The sequence below is a fragment of the Ictalurus furcatus genome, chromosome 26 (assembly GCF_023375685.1).
Source record: "Ictalurus furcatus strain D&B chromosome 26, Billie_1.0, whole genome shotgun sequence".
Classification (NCBI taxonomy): Eukaryota; Metazoa; Chordata; class Actinopteri; order Siluriformes; family Ictaluridae; genus Ictalurus; species Ictalurus furcatus.
Genome location: NC_071280.1, coordinates 4332894 through 4353760, shown reverse-complemented (window position 1 = coordinate 4353760; position 20867 = coordinate 4332894). Strand labels below are relative to the sequence as shown.

The window sequence follows — 20867 nt, the reverse complement described above, 5'->3', positions numbered from 1 at the left end:
TAAGCCTCTTTAAAAAAAAAATTAATAAAAAAAGGCGGGTAGTTGCCGTATGGCAACAATGTGCATTGGTTGTATCATATAGTCAAAATTGACAAAAATACCATGTGACTGCAGAAAAGGAAGTGCAAACAGCATATCCTGGTCATGTGACATTTTTTTTGTTATGTCAAAGTTTAATTGCCTATAAAAAAAAAAAAAAACTGGAGATAAATTAATTGTTGCCATATGGCAACACATGCAGTAAAGGGTTACCATTAAAAGTTAACTTGAAAAGCGAGAGAACATTTCTGGATTATTTAGGATAAATTATGTACAGAATGTCACTGGCACACTTGCAGATCTTGAAACGTAAGGTGCTGAACTTGCCAGGAAAATACAAATTATATACATTTTTTTCATATAACCTGCTTTATTGAATTTGCATCAAAAAATCTTGTAGTTAAGCTGGTGAAATCTTTTTAAAATATTATTCTATATTTCAATACAGCAACGTATCTCCTTTAAATGCATATCTAAAGAATAGCAATTGAAGATATAGAAAAGAAAACCCAGTTCTAGCATTATGTCAATGCAAATTTTTACTGTACACTATACTGTTACCTTTATTTACATCCATCATTGCAACATCAAAAGGCACACATACATAGAAAACTTCTGTTATGTACAAATATATACAGAATAAATAAACTCTGATCTACATCAGTACAAAATAAAGCTATGGTGCTCTTACATACAGCGAATCCTTTCAAACCAACCTGCATAATTATTTATCATGCTGATACAAAAGAGTTCGCTATATTATGTAGAGTAATGAAAATCAAAAGGAAAAAAAAATCTGTATACATCAAGCTCGTACACACCAGTAGCTACACTTGATTGTCAAGTGCCATCTCTTAAATGGCATTTTGAGTAGTGCAATTCTTTTTTTTTTTTTTTTTTTTTGTCTGTAAAATTATGACCTGCAGTAAATGCTGGGACCGTGATTGTGATGAGATGCAACAGATAAAAATGTTATGGATAGAAACTTTTTTTGTTGCCCAAAAAAATGTCAGAAATAAATAAATACAACTTTATGGAAAATGCACAGAAGACATTAAAAAAAGACACAGAGCTGAAAATGTATCATGTGCACCTTCTACATAGGTCACCTGTTCCTCTGCACAAAGTATTGACACCACTCTAGCCAAGAAAAGAACCAACATAGGAACATGCTGATGGTATGAGGAGTTACCATACAGCAGTGTATAATAAGAAACAGTCCACCAACCAAAAGCCCTCCAACGGCCAATTAGAAACTAACCTGAGGACCATTAACACCCACTGCATGGAAGACAAAGAGATTTAGATTTTAAGTGCACTTTTCCACCAAAAAGGACAGCACGGCTTGGTAACAAAGTGCCTATATGTATCCTGATGTTCCCCATCACAAAGATTTTTGACCCACCAATGGGTTGCACTAAATTTAGCTCCACCCACATGTCCTGACCTGGCTCACATGGTAACAGGGCAAGCAAGAGGGGTAAGGAAATTTTGCACAGGCATGGCTGGTACATCCTGTGTAAACGCACCACAACTGAACAGCCTTAAGACATATTTGGCTCCATACAATATATCCCTATTAGGAGGCTGACAACCCTTAATTATCAAATGATCCTATACAGAACCTATACAGAAGGTCTGAAAAACCTTGTTTTAAGATTATACCAGGTACCAAAATAGCTAAAGCTGTATGTTAAGCACCAAGTAGGTTCAAGGTATTAAGAAGAAAATAATGGACAATAATTTGTAGTGTGTACCCTACATTAAAATGTACATGATATATGATTTATTAGGCAATTATGTGTTCTTAACTTCCATAAAATGGAGTCCTTGGAATCCTTTCTGCTTTGTTGTAGGGTTCTAGATGGAACCATTAATGGTTTCCCAGGAGGGACAACCAAAGAACCTTTAAGGGTACGGTGGGTACAGCCAATGGTAAACTTGTTCAGTTATAGTGCTTTGCCATTGGCTGTACATGCTGTACCCATGCAAAATTTTGTTATCTCTCTTGCTTGCCCAGATAGCATGTGAGTCAGGTTGGGACATGGGGCAAAGCTAGAAGCAGTTGCGAATACTGATTGGTCCAATCAGAACCACATTCGTCCTGGTTAACGTCTCCATGTAGTGTAATGCCTCTACTCTGTCTCTGGAGTAATGGTATGATTCTACATAGAATCTTTAAGGGTTCCCCCCAAAGGAAGAACTGAAAAACCTGACTGAAAGTGGCTGCATTTGACAAATGGCACATGATATTTATGGCAAATTGTCAAGACTCAACAGAATAGCCAATGTCCTCATTTGACATTAAATTATGAAAAGTAGGTCAAGGTTCCTCTTCAGTTATGCACACTCCACTGCGTTCCCCTAAATGACCACATTCACAAAGATCAGCAGCTGCACTTCATGTCTGCTTAAAACTCATCAAGGCACTTTGGGTATTATCTCTCAAAGCAGGTCTGATATTAAAGTGTTACAGTGTGCTGCATCTCAGTTAAAAGTTGTCTGATGTTCAAGTACCTCCAAGTAATCCGGTTCGGTGTGTAGATTAGCTTTCAGTTCAAAATACTCGTTTTTAGTCTGCTCCACCATAACCTTCCTTGGCCTGGTGTACACAAGGGTCTCCATCAGTTTGAGCTCTTGATGTTGCCTGGGGACTTGCACGTCCTGTAGCTGCGAGATGTTTTTCCTGAGATATTCTGTGATGCTAAGTTGTTGGAGTTCACGTTCCCGCTCCAGGATGTTTTTGTACAAAGATCCCTTGTCACCCAAAGAAACAAAATCAGAAGGATACTCATGGGACACCGTCTTGTACTTCATTGACCCTGTAAGGGGGGAGCCGTTCTCCTTATCCATGATGCTGTGGCGAAGCCGATTTGGTTTCTCTGTGTCGTAATCCTCTGTGTCATATTCTTTGTGCTGTGAACAATAGCTGGGGTTCCTGCAAACCTGAATGATGGGACTTCGGGAAGGTTCATCGTACATGTTTGTGTCATGCCTCTCAGCCAAGTGATGAGTTGTTTTCTGTCCATACATGCTGTAATGCAGGTGGATTGGGCTGTTTTCACGAGGCTGTTCCTCAGCTTGCTTTTTCTTTGAATGCCTGCGCCGGCGGTGCAAGACGAAGACGATGATCCCAGCAGAGCAGAAGATTATGGTAAGGAAGAGAATAAGAAGGCAGAGGATGAGGACAGAAAGAGGAACTGAATCTGTTAGGGATCGGAAGAAGCTGTTTATGCCTCCTTCTGGTGCTACTGTTGTTACAACCCCCAATTCACTTGAAGGCAGGATGTTATGGGTGACCAAACCAGGGCAAAGAACATCATGCTTAAGGTTCCTGACCTCAGCATTCACCACCTTTTTGGGACTGTGGCACATGATGGAGCCCAACACTGTATTCTTTCTCAGCTTCTCCAACCATTGCTTCATGCTGACCAGATCACATGTGCAGTCCCAAGGATTGTCCTCAAGGTAAATCTGTTCCAGGAAATCAAGCTGCTCCAACACATTGCTGACCTGCAGGTGCATGAATAGATTGTTTCGCAAATTCAACTTGGTCAAGGGCACATTTCTAAATATCTGTGCTGGTAGAGCACTGAGCTGGTTGTTGTTTAAGAATAGGAGCTTTAGGTTTGTCAAAGGGTTGAATGATCCTGCCTCAACCTCCCTAATTGCATTATATTCCAAGTACAAGTACTCCAGATTGTGGAGGCCCACAAACATAGTTGCAGTAATCTTCTCTATCCTGTTACCATTTAGGTACAGCTTTTTAAGATTGCTCAAACTCAGGAAAGTTTCATTGTCTATATAGTTTATTTGGTTGTTCGCCAGATTCAGCAATTCCAAACTGTCATAGGTGACGAAATCATATTTTAGAAGTCTCTCTATCATGTTTCCAGTTAAAACAAGATTACTCGGGCTTTGCTGAAAAATTCCAAGATCTGATATCCTCTGGATGCCTCGATCCTCACAGTGGATGAGGAACCCAGCACTGGAATGGTTATGACAAGAACACTGTGATGCACAGGATGTCTTTGGGACATGAGAAGGTGAGGGGATCTTTGCATCATTTCTTGGGTCTGGAATTTGGACCACCTTTGTGGAAGGGGTGACCACCATGTCCAGAGATTTGGATGGTTCCTCAAAGTTTATATCCGCATGGGATGGGCACAATACGTCCCGTTTCACTTTGGCCAGAGGGATACCCTTGAGATGCTGGGGACTACTGCAAACCACTTCCCCAATGGCCGACTGTGCTCGCATGTTCTCGATCCAGATTTTCAAATGAAGGTTCTGGCAGTCACAGACCCAGTCGTTGTCCTCTAGCAGAAGCTCAATTATGCGCCCAATGTGCTCCAGAAAGCCCACGTAAGGGAGAGTCTGCAGATTGTTTCCACGTAGATCCAAATGAGTCAGAGGCACGAATCGGAATATGTTGTTGGGAAGGAACTCAATGGAGTTGTCGTTGAGGATAAGGACTTTGAGACGGACAAGTTTGCTGAAAGCCCCAGGTTCCACAACTCGGATAAAGTTCGTGTCCGCCTGGAGATATTCCAAATTTACCAAGCCATGAAAAGTATCCTCCTTTAACATCACCAGGAAATTACTGTTGATATGCAACTTCTTCAAGGAGCCTAGTGCACCAAAAACTCCAGGCACCAGCTCTTGTATGCTGTTACTGCCAAGATGCAATGTGACTGCATTCCTGAAAGCCTCCATGTCCTCTGGGAGCAGCTCCACAATATCGTTTTTGTAAAGATTCAGATGGAAAGGTCTATCTGAAGGTACCTGGACTTCAGAGATCCTGTTTATGTTCCTCTCCTCGCAGTTTATGTGCAATACTCCATCTTTCTCCTCACAGGTGCACAACATTTCACAAGCTCCTCCAAATGATACCTTAGGGCTCTCATCCTCCTGAAAACTAGCACAAGCTAAAAAGGAACAAAGGAACACAATCCTGGCCAGCATTGTCTCTCTTGGGTGTCTGCAAACACAAGGAAAAGGAGAAAATGAGGAATTAGTTACCAGAACATGAGGAAAACTAAAGAAAAAATAACATTTAGGTAAGAAAATATTGCAAAGCATTAATTAGCCCATATTTACTGAAAGCTGTTATATGCATGCTTGTTTTGAAAGTCTGAGGGTATACACACGCGCACACACACACACACACACATACACACAACTCCAATTCCAAAAAATTTGAAATGCTGTGTAAAATGTAAATAAAAACAGAATGCAATTATTTGGAAATCTCATAAACCATATTTATAAAATAAATATATATGTTATTTATATATAGAACATAGAAAATATATGAAATGTTTAAACTGAGGAAATTTGATGGCCACAACATGTCTCAAATAAGTTGGGATGGGGCAACAGAAAGCTGGAAAAGTAATTGTTACTAAAAAGAAACAGATGGAGGTTAATTGGCAACAGGTCAGTAACATGATTGGGTATAAAAAGAGTATCTTAAAGAGGCAGAGTCTTTCAGAACTAAAGCTGGGCAGAGGTTCAATCTGCGAAAATCTGCATCACCAATTTCTGGAACAATTTCAGAGTAAAGTTCCTCAATGTATAATTGCTAAGACTATGAATATCTCATCATCTACAGTACATAATATCATCAAAAGATTCAGAGAATCTGGAGAAATCTCTGTGTGCAAGGGACAAGGGTGAAAATAAATATTGCATGCCCGTGATCTTCGGGCCCTCAGGCGGCAGTGCATTAAAAACAGGCATGATTCTGTAATGGAAATCACTGCATGGCCTCACAAACACCTCCAGAACTCATTGTCTGTGAACACAATTCACTTTGTCATCCACAAATGCTGGTCAAAGCTCTATCATGCAAAGAAGAAGCCATATGTGAACATGATCCAGAAACGCCGCTGTCTTCACTGGGCCAAAGCTCATTTAAAATGGACTGAGGCAAAGTGGAAAACTGTTCTGTGGTCAGACGAATCGAAATTTGAAATTCTTTTTGGAAACCATGGACACCGTGTCCTCTAAACTAAAGAGGACTACAGAGGAGAGGAACCATCTGGCTTTTTATCAGCGCGCAGTTCAAAAGCCTGCATCTCTGATGGTATGGGGGTGCATTAGTGCCTATGGAATGGGCAGCTTGCACATCTGGAAAGGCCATCAATTCTGAAAGGTATATACACACGTTTTAGAGCAACAAATGCTTCCATCCAGATTCCATCCCATCTTTACTTCTGAAAGACTCTGCCTCTCAAAGATACTCTTTTTATACCCAACCATGTTACTGACCTGTTGCCAGTTAACCTAATTAGTTGCAAAATGTTCTTCCAGCTGTTTCTTTTTAGTAACACTTACTTCTCCAGCTTTTTGTTGCCCCAGTCCCAACTTTTTTGGGACGTGTTGCGGCCATCAAATTCAAATTACCTTATTTTTTAATAAGTGTACATTTCCTCAGTTTAAGAAGTTGATATGTTTTTATTTACATTTTACACAGCATCCCAACTTTTTTGGAATTGGGGTTGTATTTGAAACATTTAAGTCAAACTCTTGTGCCGTCAGTTGCTCACCTGCTTCTAATCACACATCTCTGCAACTCACATAATCCCCCTAGAAATATGTAACTTCTAAAAAAAATGTTTTTTTTTTAGCTGTCAATGGTTCACAGGTGTTCAGATGCCACAGACTGGAGCTGTGTTAAGCTTTTCAGGATCTCGCTGGAAGCAAATCACTGGATCTTTCTGGAATAAACCAAAGCGTCTGAAAATTTAAAGTTACAGCCTTGCCTCTGACTGTTACAAAGTGCTGACAGCCGAGGCTCCTTCCATAAATGTTAAATAAACATCTCCTTACAGAAAACCTCACCATATCAATGATTACACATGTTTTTAATCGGTTAAGGTGATGCTTCTGCCATACATACATACCATTGGGATAAATTCGCACCTTTAATATCTGTATACCATGTTGATATTTCTGTAAAGCTGCTTTGAGACAATGTCTATTGTAAAAAGCGCTATACAAATAAAATTGAATTGAATTGAATTGAATACAGGTCCCTGTGAATGAGCTGTAACTATGGAAACGCTGAAGTGTTAGTACGAGTGCATTAATATAAAAACCTGTGACTTTGTAGCTGCACCAGTTTCAGAGACCATCCATCCATCCATCTTCTATACCGCGTTATCCTTTTCAGGGTCACGGGGAAACCTGGAGCCTATCCCAGGGAGCATGGGGCACAAGGCGGGGTACACCCTGGACAGGGTGCCAGTCCATCGCAGGGCACAATCACATACACTTTCACACACCCATTCATACACTACGGACACTTTGGACATGCCAGTTTCAGAGATGCTGTTATAAAAAATAAAAAAGGTACAAAAACTAACTCCGCCCCCTAACACAAACCTTAACCTTCGAAGCCCTTAAAAATGTTACAATTAGGCTAAGTTTGAAAAATGTTTAACGTTAATATAATTTACGTTAAACATTTTTCAAACTTAGCCTCAAACTTAGCCTAAACTTAGCCACAAGAGACAATTTTGTCTCTTGTATTTTTCGGTTAATTAATAAAAATTTTTGGTATTTTTTTATCATGTTTTTACCATACTGCCCAAAATCAAAGATAATGCTGATGTATTTACTACCCCTACACTATCCTCACCCCAACACCCCCTGCCCTCTTTTCCAACGACAAGCCAGACTTTGTTAGCACTGTACAAAGTTTTGTCGATTTTTTTTCGACTGTTAAAGCCATCACTAAGAGAGAGAAAGAAGGAAAAAGAGGGGAACAAAAACAAAGAAAAGCAGAATTAAATCTTAAATAAAAAATACACCAGAAATTGAGAGAAAAAGCAATAAAGGAATATTATGCATATGTGCGCATCTATTTGTTTAAATGACTCCATTTTGTAATGTATCCGGATTGGAATCTGGATAATAATCTTTTTAATTAATTATTCCGTGGCTGGCCGACCTTCAGCACTGGTTAAGTATTCACGACGCATGCTTCGATAGCTTGTCCTGCGAGGCTGCTTACAGTGTCCTAGTACTGTTCCTGCAGTGAGACACACATCCACTCATTTTTCATCAGGTGTAATGCAATTTTGAGCTGACGTTACGAGGCAGCGGCGGCACATCTGTTTGACAGCGACGCTACAGACAATCGATTTCCCTGCTGAAATCAAACAGTGGCAGGAAAAATACCCAGCCCGTGGGCGCTGACGAAACGAAGCGCAAGGAAGAGATGAAACGATCAAACAGCGCTCGTTTATTCCCACTCTGGGAAACGGCACGCACGCACGCACGCACGGGGCTCACAAAATGAAATTAAAACAACACACAAGCGGAAAGGCCTGATGCCCCATTAGGACTCGCTGAAGCTGAGATTTCAGTCGCCCACGCGTGCTAAATAATGAGGCACTGAGAAAAGCAGCCAGTTGTGTTTCTTGTAAATCCTGGCGTCAATCAGGATGGTGCTGGAAACCCCCCCCCCCCCCCCCCCCCCCACGGTGTACTCCAAGCACATGTCATGTCTCTGTAGCACTGATAAATTGGTGTTTAATTCATCCGCAGTTTTGTATGAAATGGCAACGGATCAAGAGGTGTTTAGCACGCAATCATAAATCATACACAGCAGATCATAAGTTAATTTAGCCAAGCAAATAGCACTCGGGATGGTTCATTGTTTTTTCTTTCCAGTTGTTAATCGTGACTTTTGGGATATTCAGCATTATGCAAATGAGCACACTAAAAAAAAACACTGTTATTTTTCTTCTCCCTTCTAATCTCAGAGGTTCCAGAGAATTTATTTTTTCCTGTTGCTGTTTCATGACACAGAATACAACAGAATTTGTCGCATTAATACACTCAAGATCTTTAACCTGGTGGCTCTTTAATTATATTGAAACACAGAAGCCATGCCTTCTTATATCATACAGTATGTATAATAAATATGTGAATGAGTCAATGTTTTACATTATTTTTAATAAAAATGGGTATTTATTTTTTTTTTTTTACAAATCCACATTAAGTAAAAAAAAAAAAAAATAATAAAAAGGATTAACACAAAATGTAATGAGACAACTTTATACTTTACAACTTCACAAAAGAAAACATCTGGTAAAAAAAAAAATGTAACATATACTGACTGACTGTGTTATTTATCTACGGTATTTGTTTTATTTCTATTCTTTCTTTCATTTTTCTTTTTAGTCCATTTATTGGAGAAACACTTTTTTTACAATGTTCGAAATTAATTTTAAATACTTAAAAATCCCTCTTAGCTCAAAAATGGTAAAATATATGTACTTTACTACACAAAGTAGATAATGCATAATTTACAATAACCATTTGAAATGTACTGGTTTATTTATTTAAAATAATTTTATTTAAAAAAGCAGCGATTTGGGATGACGAGCATTCAGGGATATTATGAGAATATTTCTTGCAGTCTCTCTGTGTTTTGTGTGTCGTGGCTGAATTTCAGGAGATGGTGTAATGGGCTGCTATTTTTTAAGTGGCTTATTAGCGTTTGTCGCAAACCACCACAACCTGAACGCTCAGGGAGAACACAATGCATCCCGTTTAATAACGACAAGGAAAAGCTGTTTATTTTGATTTTAGCGCAGGAATCTGTCTAATATTTACACTTTAATTGCAGCTATATGACCCCACCTCGTGAAATATTTAAGCTGTTAGTGACTAGTGGCTTTGCAGCACTACAGAAATATATCATTTGCATGCCTACTTGAAATTTGCTAAACTTAAATAATATGCCTGAGGTGTTGAATATTTGTGATATTTGTACATTATACAGTTTGATCATTACAGTATTTAGCCTCATGCTAGCTAGCTTGCTATTGAATTTGGGCGCACACACACACACACAAAATAAATAGCTAGTGCGTTTTCGAATTTGGCTAGCTACTTAACAGAGAGATAATATTAATTCTAGCTAGGCTAGGTAGTTATTAGTTATATGGGCTAACATTAGCTCAGGCTGTGATTACTAATGCCAAGCAGGGAAGTTTGCAATTGGCTAGTGGGCAGACTGAATGCTAATCCACCTCATATGCTAACAGTTTGGATTTATATGCTAATAACCATCTGGTTTATGATATTAGCCTGTTAAGAAAACATGTCCTGGCTAATTAACTGCACTTACCAACGTTTTTAAATTATTTTTTCCTCTTTAATGCTCTGCGCTGTTCTCGATGTAATTTGACAAAATGATACGTAGCTTGGGTTTAAGAGCATTTCAGCTGCACACTTGGATGCTAATCAGATTAGCTGTAATTATTTCACAGACGTCGGTTATTAGATTAACAGGATAGAATTGAATGTGAAATGAAAAATGAACATCTGGAAGCACCAGCTGCTGCTTTATCTCTAAATAATGTGAGAGCAGGCTCTCCACACACATACACACACGCACGCACACACACACAGCATGCAAATGTCCTAGGTGTCTTGGTGATTAAGTTGTACTCAGGATGAATAAAACTGTTAGCAAAGCTATAAGTGATAACTCCGACCCTCCTCCTGGGATAAAATTGTTATTTTTATCTACACTAAAGGTGCCAGAAAGCAGTTCATCTAATAGTACTCTATACGATACGCACTGTTACACTGGTACACTGTTAACTGCCATCTTTAACAGCTACTTCTTTGTCTTTACAGTTTTTCTCATGTGCTAAGATACGCTTAATGAAACTGGGATCCTCTTGATCTTCATCATCACCTTCTCAGCACAACAGAAGTCTTCTCTTGCAAATGTCTTAATACTTTTTCATTTGTTTCACACATTTTTCACACCCTTTGTCAAAACAGTTACCACAGACCTCATTGAAAGACCCCAAACTCTATTAGATTAACTGTATTGAACAAAAGGAAAACATTTATTCACAGCTGATAGAAAGTACGTGCAAAATTAGGAATCTCTAATGCACCTGTGTGAAACTCATTTGCACAACTCTTCAATCAGCAATCAGTCCTCATCCTTCTATAAAAGATGCCACCTCTGTGTTGCCATTTGCAAGCATGGATCTAAGAGGCCAAAGGCACAGAAGGAGATTAAGAGGCTATGGCAGAGGGGCCCGGGGAAGAGGAGTTTGCATGCATGGTGGAGGAGCCACAGCGAGAGGAGAGAATAGAGCTCAAGTTTCAAATGAAATTTGGGCAGCAATTATTGACCATGTCATCAATGGCTTGCCAATTAGAGAGGCTGGACAAAGGGTCTAGCCCAGGGGTGTCCAATCTTATCCGGAAAGGGCCGGTGTGGGTGCAGGTTTTCATTCTAACCAAGCAGAAGCCACACCTGAGTCTATTGAAAGCCAAGATCAACTGATTAAACAGGTGGAATCAGGTGTGGCTCTTGCTTGGCTGGAATGAAAACCTGCACCCACACCGGCCCTTTGCGGATAAGATTGGACAGTCCTGGTCTAGCCCATTCTGAGTTGGAGCACTGTGGCATCTATTGTCATGCTTTTTCAGAATGATATGTTACTGTATACCACTGTGTATTTCAGCTTTACTGTATTGCCCTGTTGGTAGAACAAACTGTGTCTACAGTAATGCAGATGTTTCATCAATCCCATTTATGTGACTGTCATAATGTAAATTTTGACATGCTTTTTGCATTTACTTTATAGAATCCACTCACTGCTGGTAAAGGAAAAATCTTTAGTGTTGAACAGGAGGCTGCCATTGTAGATAAGGTCATGGCAAACAATGCGATCAGACTGTGTGAAATCCAGGCAGCAGTAATTCCAGCTCAGGGAGCATTTCGAAATATCAAGAGTGTGTTTGTTATTGTAATGCCTTGCTATACCATACAGTTACATGCAACTGGAATAATTTGCTTTATGAATTAGTGTTTTTTCTTAGAGAAAAATGGAGCTTGAAACTGAAGGGGCACTTCAACCTCTGTAGGAGGAGTCGCGGGAGGAACATCATTGGGCAGAGGGCCACTGTTACAGTGCCAGGTCAGAGGGGTGCCAATATCACCATGTGTACTGCCATCTCCAATGATGGTGTCCTTTGCCACATACTGCACACTATCGGCCCATACAGTACAGAACGCCTCATCACATTTCTTGATGCACCAAATGAAAGACTGGTTCCAACCAAAGAGAGAGGGCTGTCAAGGCCTGGCATCACTCTGTATGTCATCATTTGGGACAATGTTGCCTTCCACCACTCTCGCCTTGTGAATGAACGGTTTGCAGCACAACCCTGTATGATGATACAATTCCTCCCTGCATACTCTACTTTTCTCAACCCAATTGAATAGTTCTTCTCTGCTTGGAGATGGAAGGTGTTTGATCACCCATCATATGAGCAGATGTCCCTCCTGAAGGCAATGTATGCTGGTTGCCTGGCAATAGGTGCAGAGGACTGCCAGGGATGGATACGCCATTCAAGGAGGCATTTCCCTCAGTGCATTGCAAGGGAAAACATCCAATGCGATGTTGATGAGAACCTGTGGCATAATAGTCAGGAACGAATGGACTAAATGTTAAGTTCTGTGTATTTCAAGTTTGGTTTTTAGATATTTCCAACCATAAGTTTCCTTTGGTTGCTTTATTTTTTTTTTTTATTTTTTTTTTTTTTACAGTATTCAGCTTTTCCAGCAGGACAACGATCCAAAGCATACAGCAAAAGAAACTCTTAATTGGCTTTACAGAAAAAAAAAAAAATCAAGGTGTTAGAATGGCCCAGTCAATCACCTGACTTGAATCCAATTGAACAAGATTTAAAGACAATATATTTAGAAGAATGGGCCAAAATCACACCTGGATACTGCGGCTGATTAATTTATTCATACAGGAACCATCTTGAAGCTGTCATGACAAACAAAGGCTTCTCCACTAAGTATTAAATAAATTTCAGTTAGCGTGTTCAATACTTTTTTCCTGTGGCATTCCACTTTATTACACAACTTTATTTATGGACATTAATGTTGTGAATTCTTTATATTTCCAGATTTCTTGAGTTAATACTGATGTCTGGTGAAAATTTCACGTGAATAGCCTCATTGGAAATATATTTACTGAAAAAAAATGTTGACAAGTTCAATACTTATTTCCCCCACAGTAGTTGTATTTTGTATTTTGTTGTCCATTGTGTAATGATTGATTGAAAGAATATGTTAATTTGACCACAAGTTGTGGTGTTTTGCTTTTGTTAGATATTTTTAATGTTTCGTGAGTGTTAGAGCATTTTGCAAACAAAATGATTCATTTTGGCCAGTGAGCTTCAGTTTTAGCCTGTGTTAACTGTTTTGATGTTAGAGTGGACACGTGATGTCAGAGTAGACAAATGTGTTTAAGCAATCGAGAAAAACTGTACAGTCTGTGAATAATGTGTCAGCGGTGACAGTCATCGCTTCTTTTAAAAACTCACCGTCGATGAATGAGCTTCTTGTGCTTGGCCAGGAGATGGATAACACAGAACGATGCCTTGGTAGCAGCTTTAGCTCTCTCTGTGGGTTTTGTGAAAAGCGATTGCTGGGCTTTTTAAGAGAAATTTTTTTACATCTCAAATCTTTTTCTTTGGTATTTCACTCTTGGGTAGGAATGAGTCCATGAATTTGGTAAGTGGTGCGAAGCCTGGTGACTTATCAAGCAGACAATCTTTTCTTTCACGACTGTAAAAGCAAATTGGTTTTTTGCCCACATTCGGCATGGAAACGATATGTATTAGCCTACTTCTGTTGCTTGGCCATGGTTTCCTGAACCATTGACAGTTCGCTCATTGACAGGACACATATTGATTTAATGTTAGCCAGCTACTTAACAGCAGGTTTATGTGGTGCAACCGGAAACCCCGTCCATACAATTGAGTATATTTAATTGCCTAGCCAACCAGTGGATATTTTATCTTTGCATGTTTTTTGTAAAAAATAATTTTTAAATGTGTTGCGATCATTGACAGTACACAAATGGTTGTGATCAAGTAAAAATGCCTTGACAATCAACTGGTAGATTGTGACCAACAGGTTGACAACCACTGCTATAAGGCAAAACTCCACCAAAGGAACCTTTTCAGAAACTTTTTTCAAAATCCACAGTTCCAGGAACACTTTTAGTTCAGGTTACAAAGTCAATGCTAATTTGTAGCCCAGGGGCGGAGCTTGCCATACAGAATGTTGCTGATTGGCATTCAATTTTAACATCATGGGGAAATAAATACACACTAACACTTAACACTGAATAGCTACTGCTGGAAAGGCTACGTTAACATTAACTCTGCCCCCACCCTGTCCTTAACCGATCATTCAGTCCGTACAGAAGCTTTCTGTGATTGTTTCGTCTAAAAATGCTTGATTTTGCTGCAGCATTTTTTTTCTCAATTTTTTTTTTTTTTTTTTTTTTTTTTTGCAGGAAAACTCCTTGCATTAGCAAAATCGCAATTTAACGAAATTGTTTTGCAGGGTCCTTCACAGTGATGTTTGTTGGTAAATGAGACCTTTTAGCTGTACTCATCAGTCGAAGAGGGCTTTGACTGAATACGCATTTTGACGATGCGGTAACACTTTTCTTTGTTTTTCTTTTTTGGTCGGCTTGATCCCAATACACCAATAAACCTCTTAAATTGTGTGAACCAATCAGCAACACTGGTCTGCCATTCTGACACTCCAGAACTAAAAGAACCAACAAACCACTATGAATAGATGTACAAACATGAGTCGGTTACTTTTGTCCAATTTCAGGCATCCAGTATCATTTAGAAACAAAGCTAAAAATATGTGAAATGGAAATCATGCACCTCTGTGCTACAGAGACAATTAAGGCTCTTTCACCTTTAACTTGGGTTTTAGCTTTCAGAAATGTGTACTTCTATAGTATGTGCACGTGCTGTTTGTATAGACATTAGGCATACAATGTGCCTATTATCCAGTTACTCAGTAATTATTACTATTCCACAGTGCTGCTGAATTCTCCATTCTTACTGGTTAGAAGAAGATAATTAATTTCCTACAACAGCAGCTCTGACAGTAGTGCAGCTGCAAATCTCAGGTTTTTATTAATGTGCTGTATTTTATAATTTCTATAGTAACAGCTCATTGTGCACTTGTGCAGTAGATGCTCTACATACACAAAAAGGGTGTAATCATTGATATGCAGAAATTTTCTGTAAGGAGACATTTATTTATAAAATTTATACAGTTTTATTGCTTACACATTCCACATGCTCAGTATGAAATTCTGGGCTGAGAAAGAGCAAGAGAGAGAGAGAGAGAGAGAGAGAGAGAGAGAGAGAGAGAGAGAAAGCATTTGGAGAGTGTGTGTTGCATGTGAGGAATGTGTTTTGCATGTGAACAATGTGTGCTGCTTGTAGAGAGTGTGTATTTCATGTAGAGTGTATACTGAATGTACAGTGTACAGATAATTGCATGTGAATTGCATGTGTAAAGTTTGTGTGTTGCATGTCAAGTGTGTATTGCATGTGAAAAGTGTGTGTATTCCATGTGAAGAGTGTGTGTGTTGCATGTAGGAAGTGTGTATTCCCATGTGAAGAGCATGTGTATTCCATGTGAAGAGTGTGTGTGTTGCATGGTGAGAGCATGTGTTGTATGTGGAGAGTGTGTGTTGCATGTAGAGAGTGTGTATTCCCATGTGAAGGTAGCAAGTGAAATTTATATCACTATATAGTAATAATACAGTATAATATAATAAAATATAATATAACAATATAATATAATTTTATAGGCTTAAATTAAATAAAAACCTAAATATGAAAAAAATTAAATGAGGCTTTATTTTAGCAGTTCCGTCAGTGAAACAACTCAATTTGTTGTGTCGTGTTTTTGCAATGAGAAACCGCATGAGAGCACTGTGGGATATACTGGGATACAGTATTGTGATTTTACAGTCGTATGTTTCTCTTATGAATATTTTTTTTTTTTTTTACAAGTGTAGTATACCACAAGCCTATAAAACTTTGAAAGAAATACCAGTAGGACGGTAACCTACAGTGGGGGAAATAAGTATTGAACGCGTCAACATTTTTTCAGTAAATATATTCCAATGAGGTTATTCAAATGAAATTTTCACCAGATATCAGTATTAAGTCAAGAAATCTGGAAATATAAAGAATTCACAACATTAAAGTCCATAAATAAAGTTATGTGTAATAAAGTGGAATGACACAGGAAAAAAGTATTGAACACGCTAAGAAAAAGCAGTTCTCCAAGGCAAGGTAAGGCAAGGAACCAGCTGAAATCCGTAAGTAATTATACCCCCTGTCTTTGTAAATTAATATCAGCTGGGTTTGTAAATTTAATGGTGTGTAAAAAGGCTTTTTGTTACCAAGGTGTCACACAAGAAACATCTCATGATGGGTAAAAGCAAAGAGCTCTCCCAAGACCTTCACAACCTTATTTTTGCAAAACATATTGATGAAATTGGATACAGACGTATTTCAAAACTTCTGAATCTTCCAGAAAACACCACTGGGGTCATTATCTGCAAGTGGATAATGTGCAGGAGCTCCTCGCAAGATTTCTGTCCACGGAGTCAGAAGAATAGTCAGAAGAGTAGCACAAGAGCCAAGGACCACTCGGAAAGAGCTCCAGAAACACTTGGAGGCAGCAGGTGCCATAGTCACAAAGAAAACAATTGGCAATGCACTCCACTGCTCACGCTCACCTCACAAGATTACATTACTAAAGAAAAGGCATGTCGAAGCTCGTTTAAAATTTGCTACAACTCATTTGGACGAGCCTATGAAATACTGGGAGAGTGTAGTCTGGTCAGACGAGAGCAAAATTGAACTTTTTGGCTTTCATACTACACCATGTTTGGAGAAGAAATGGCACTGCACATCACTCTAAAAACACTATACCAACAGTGAAGTTTGGAGGTGGAAGCATCATGGTGTGGGGTTGTTTTTCATTACATGGTATTGGCAGACTTCATATAATTGAAGGAACGATGAATGGAGCCCTTTACCAGAAGAGTCTTGAGAAGAATCTTTTGCCATCCACCAGGATGATGAAGATGAGACGTGGGTGGACCTTCCAGCAGGACAACGATCCAAAGCATACAGCAAGGGAAACTCTCAATTGGTTTCAGAGAAAAAAATCAAGGTGTTAGAATGGACTAGTCAATCACCTGACTCAAATCCAATTGAACAAGATTTAAAGACAATATGTTTAGAAGAATGGGCCAAAATCACACCTGAATACTGCGGCCCATTAATTTCTTCATACAGGAAGTGTCTTGAAGCTGTTATTACAAACAAAGGCTTTTCCACGAAGTATTAAATACATTTCAATTAGCATGTTCAATACTTTTTTCCACTTTATTACACATAACTTTATTTATGGACTTTAATGTTGTGAATTCTTTATATTTCCAGATTTCTTGAATTAATACTGATGTCTGGTGAAAATTTCATGTGAATAGCCTCATTGGAAATATATTTACTGAAAAATAATGTTGACGCATCCAATACGTATTTCCCCCACTGTAAATAATATGTTAAAATCTAAATATTAAATAAAATTTAACAATGCATATGGATTCATCCAAATGTATTGAATCCAAAATGTTCCCAGATCACCAATGTAACATTACTTTTCCCATCAAGATCCATCGCAGCAGCAGAACCCAAAGTGAAATAGCAGAATTCACCTGACTGTTTTTTTCTGCGCTCAAACAAACCTGTGCCAAACTAACAGGCAACACCATATAAGGTTTGATTATGATTACATAATTTGTTTATCAACAAAAAAATCTCCCTATATGGTAGGCTATAAATACAAATTAATATTGCAACTGTTATTATTATAATTATAATTATTATTACACTTTTATACAAAATGTTGTACTTTGTATTTTTCATAGTGCCCACTCAAGCAGAAACATTACTTGGTGAGAGATGTGACACTAACGCAGGTGGTACTCAGTCATGGCCACCGTCACAGCCCTAAATGAGTGTGTATTGCATCTAGAGAGTGTGTATTTCATGTGAAGAGTGTGTGTATTTTATGTACAGAGTATGTATTTTGTGTGAAGAGTGTGTGTATTTTATGTGGAGAGTGTGTATTCCGTGTGATGAGTGTGTGTGTGTTGCATGTGACGACTTTGTGCTGCATGCAGTGAGTGTGTGTTGCGTGTGGAGACTGTGTATTGCATGTATAGAGTGTGCAATCCATGTAAAGAGTGTGTATTGCATTTGATGTGTGTGTATTGCACATTGAGAGTGTATATTCCATGTGAAGAGTGTGTACTGCATGCAACAAGTGTGTGTTGCATTTGGAGAGTGTGTGTTACATGTGGAGACTGTGTGTTGCATGTGGAGAGTGTGTGTTGCGTGTGTAGAGTGTGTGTTGCATGTGAAGGCTGTGTTGCGTGTGCGTGTTGCATGTGAAGGGTATGTTGCGTGTGAAGTGTGTGTTGCGTGTGTGTTGTGTGTGTAAAGTGTGTGTTGCATGGAGAAATGCAGACTGCTGCACACGTGTAAACGCTCCATGTGGAACCCTAGCAGAAAGCGTATGCTTAAGCAAGCTACGTACCCTGAACCAAGCAAAGTGCCCTTGAGGGTGTTTCCTCAATGTTCCCTACTTTCTAGTGTACCCTCCTTTCCAGTGTTCCTTGGTATTCAATGTTCCCTACTTTCAAGTGTTCCATATTTTCCAGTGTTCCCTAGTTTCTAGCGTTCCCTCCTTTCCAGTGCTCCTTAGTATACAGTGTTTGCTATTTTCCAATGTTCCCTACTTTCCAGGTTTTCCAAGTTTCCACTGTTCCCTTGTTTCTAGTGTTCCATAGTTTTCAGTGTTCCCTACTATTTTGTTGTTTCCTAGTTTCCAATGTTCCTTGGTTTTTAATGTTCCCTAGTTTCCAGTATTCCCTAGCTTCCTATGTTCTCTTATTTCCACTTTTGCATAGTGTTCCTTAGTTTCCAGTGTTCCCTCCTTCCCACAGTCCCTACATCTCGGTGTCTCCTTGCTTGTTGAGGTCTCCAGTGTTCCCTTACCCAAGGCAGTGTGTATTTATTTTCCCATATCCCCTTGCTCCCTAATTCCCAGTGCCCCTTATTCTCCCACATCCCTCTGTGTTCCAATGTTACTTTCTTTTGTCTCATACGTTCTTTGCTTTTTGTTTGTTTGTTGTTTTTTTTAATCGAGTCCAGTAGCTTTAAGTGTTCCTTCTGTGTTTGATATCGACAAGCCTTTTCTGTAATATATGCAGCGTGCGCTCCTGAACTGGCACCACAAACACTTTATTGCTTAAATAGCTCGTGCTTAAATGATCGCTACTGCACGCGCTGGTTTTATTACAGAAACTGCCAGCTAATGACACGATAAATGGGGCAAGTCTCGTGAATGTCAGCGCGTGCATGCAAATGTCTTCAGATTTGTATGTTTTTGTATGCAAATGCGTTTTAGATGTTATGGGCTAGACTGGGGAGAAAGAGAGGGAGAGAGATAGTGTGTGTGTGTGTGTGTGTGTGAGAGAGAGAGAGAGAGAGAGAGAGAGAGAAAAGACGCAGTCTCTGGTTCGTCCTCCAAACTTCACATAGAAGCCGCAGCACCATACAAATATTAATAATATTGAATAACCTAGCACTATCACATACTACAGAGGGCATGGCACGCACGCGCTCATATGCACTTAGCCGACTAATTAAATAAATAAATAAATAAAATAATTATAATGATAATAAATCTCGCACTCACCGCACTTGTAGGTAAATCCACCCGTCACTTCATCCGCCTTTTAATCAGATCAGATTAAAAGAAAAGAAAAAAACCCTCCTAAATTGGTAAAAGAGAAGCACTGAGGACCGGAAACGTCCCATTGAATGGCACGTGCGTTTAAATGAATTCCCAAAATCCCAGGTTTAAACGGAGCTCGCGCTTCGTCAATGGTCTCCTATCTTTTCTGCTGCTGTCGCTTTTCTCTCTCTCTCTCCCTGTCTCTCTGTCTCTGTGTGTGTGTGTGTGTGTGTGTGTGTGAGAGAGAGAGAGAGAGAGAGAGAGAGAGAGAGAGAGAGAGAGAGAGAGAGAGAGAGAGAGAGAGAGAGAGAGAGAGAGAGAGAGAGAGAGAGAGAGAGAGAGAGAGAGAGAGAGAGCGAGCGAGCGCACAGAACTGCACCTGAGCTCCTCCTGCTGTTAGTGCTTAAAAAAATACTTAAATAAATGTTAATATATGATACATGGCAAAGAATAAATGTCTTTGGAATGTTTCATATACAATTGTATTATTTTTATTTATTCCGTATAATAACACATCTAAAAAAAAAATTGTACTTGTGTATTATGTTTTTAAGTAAAAAATAAGTTGACTTATTTGTTTGTTTAATATACAATATCCAGCTGTTATACTGTATGACAGTACAGATGTTCAGCTGATAATACGGCACGTTCCAAAAAGTTCCACCTGTTTTGCATTGAGGACAAAAGAGACATCCTGTGGCCAAAAGGGCACAACAGCGCATCATAGGGAAAAGAGCTCAAGCCTGAAGCGAGCTCTTTCTCTGACTGATTTGAATGCGACTGTTTTACATAAACATCCATCTGTGTTTCCTTTAGGCAAATCGTCGTCACCTCAGCTGCCCGCTTTAGCACATCTGCTAATCCCGTGTATTCAAATTACCCTTGAAGCCCGAGTCTCTTCCAGGATCTGGCTGTATTATTCGTTAATAGGCTATCAGTATGGTACAGTGCATTCTGATTGGCTAAGAGCTAGGATGATAGTAAACAAATTGTTCATTTGTGGTCACTGTAAGTAAAAACAAATGAACAAATTTTGGTGCTGCTCTATGATAATGCTTAACGCATGTAACATTTATCACCACGGTAACTTATTATCATGCCCCTAGTGATGATGAATGAA

General features: G+C 39.1%; 1 protein-coding gene across 3 annotated transcripts; it reads right to left on the bottom strand.

The window, feature by feature from the left end:
* Window positions 1–455: 455 nt before the first annotated feature.
* slitrk6 (SLIT and NTRK-like family, member 6) lies at window positions 456–20107 on the bottom strand. 3 transcript variants are annotated; one of them, XM_053615793.1, is made up of 2 exons: window positions 19709–20107; window positions 456–5020 (listed from the first exon to the last, which is right to left on the bottom strand). In XM_053615793.1, the coding sequence occupies exon 2, from the start codon at window positions 5002–5004 to the stop codon at window positions 2527–2529; it is 2478 nt and encodes an 825-aa protein (XP_053471768.1). In that variant the 5' UTR covers window positions 5005–5020; window positions 19709–20107; the 3' UTR covers window positions 456–2526. The 3 variants fall into 3 exon arrangements, with proteins under 3 accessions (XP_053471768.1, XP_053471767.1, XP_053471769.1); XM_053615792.1 differs by lacking the exon at window positions 19709–20107 and adding an exon at window positions 7143–7542; XM_053615794.1 differs by lacking the exon at window positions 19709–20107 and adding an exon at window positions 6591–6603.
* Window positions 20108–20867: the final 760 nt, after the last annotated feature.

Coding starts and splice junctions, on each gene's coding strand:
- slitrk6 (XM_053615792.1), bottom strand. CDS start 7,186: ATGGATGGATGGTCTCTGAAACTGGTGCAGCTACAAAGTCACAG. Junction 5,021..7,142: donor GTGCAGCTACAAAGTCACAG/GTTTTTATATTA, acceptor TTGTGTTTGCAG/ACACCCAAGAGAGACAATGC.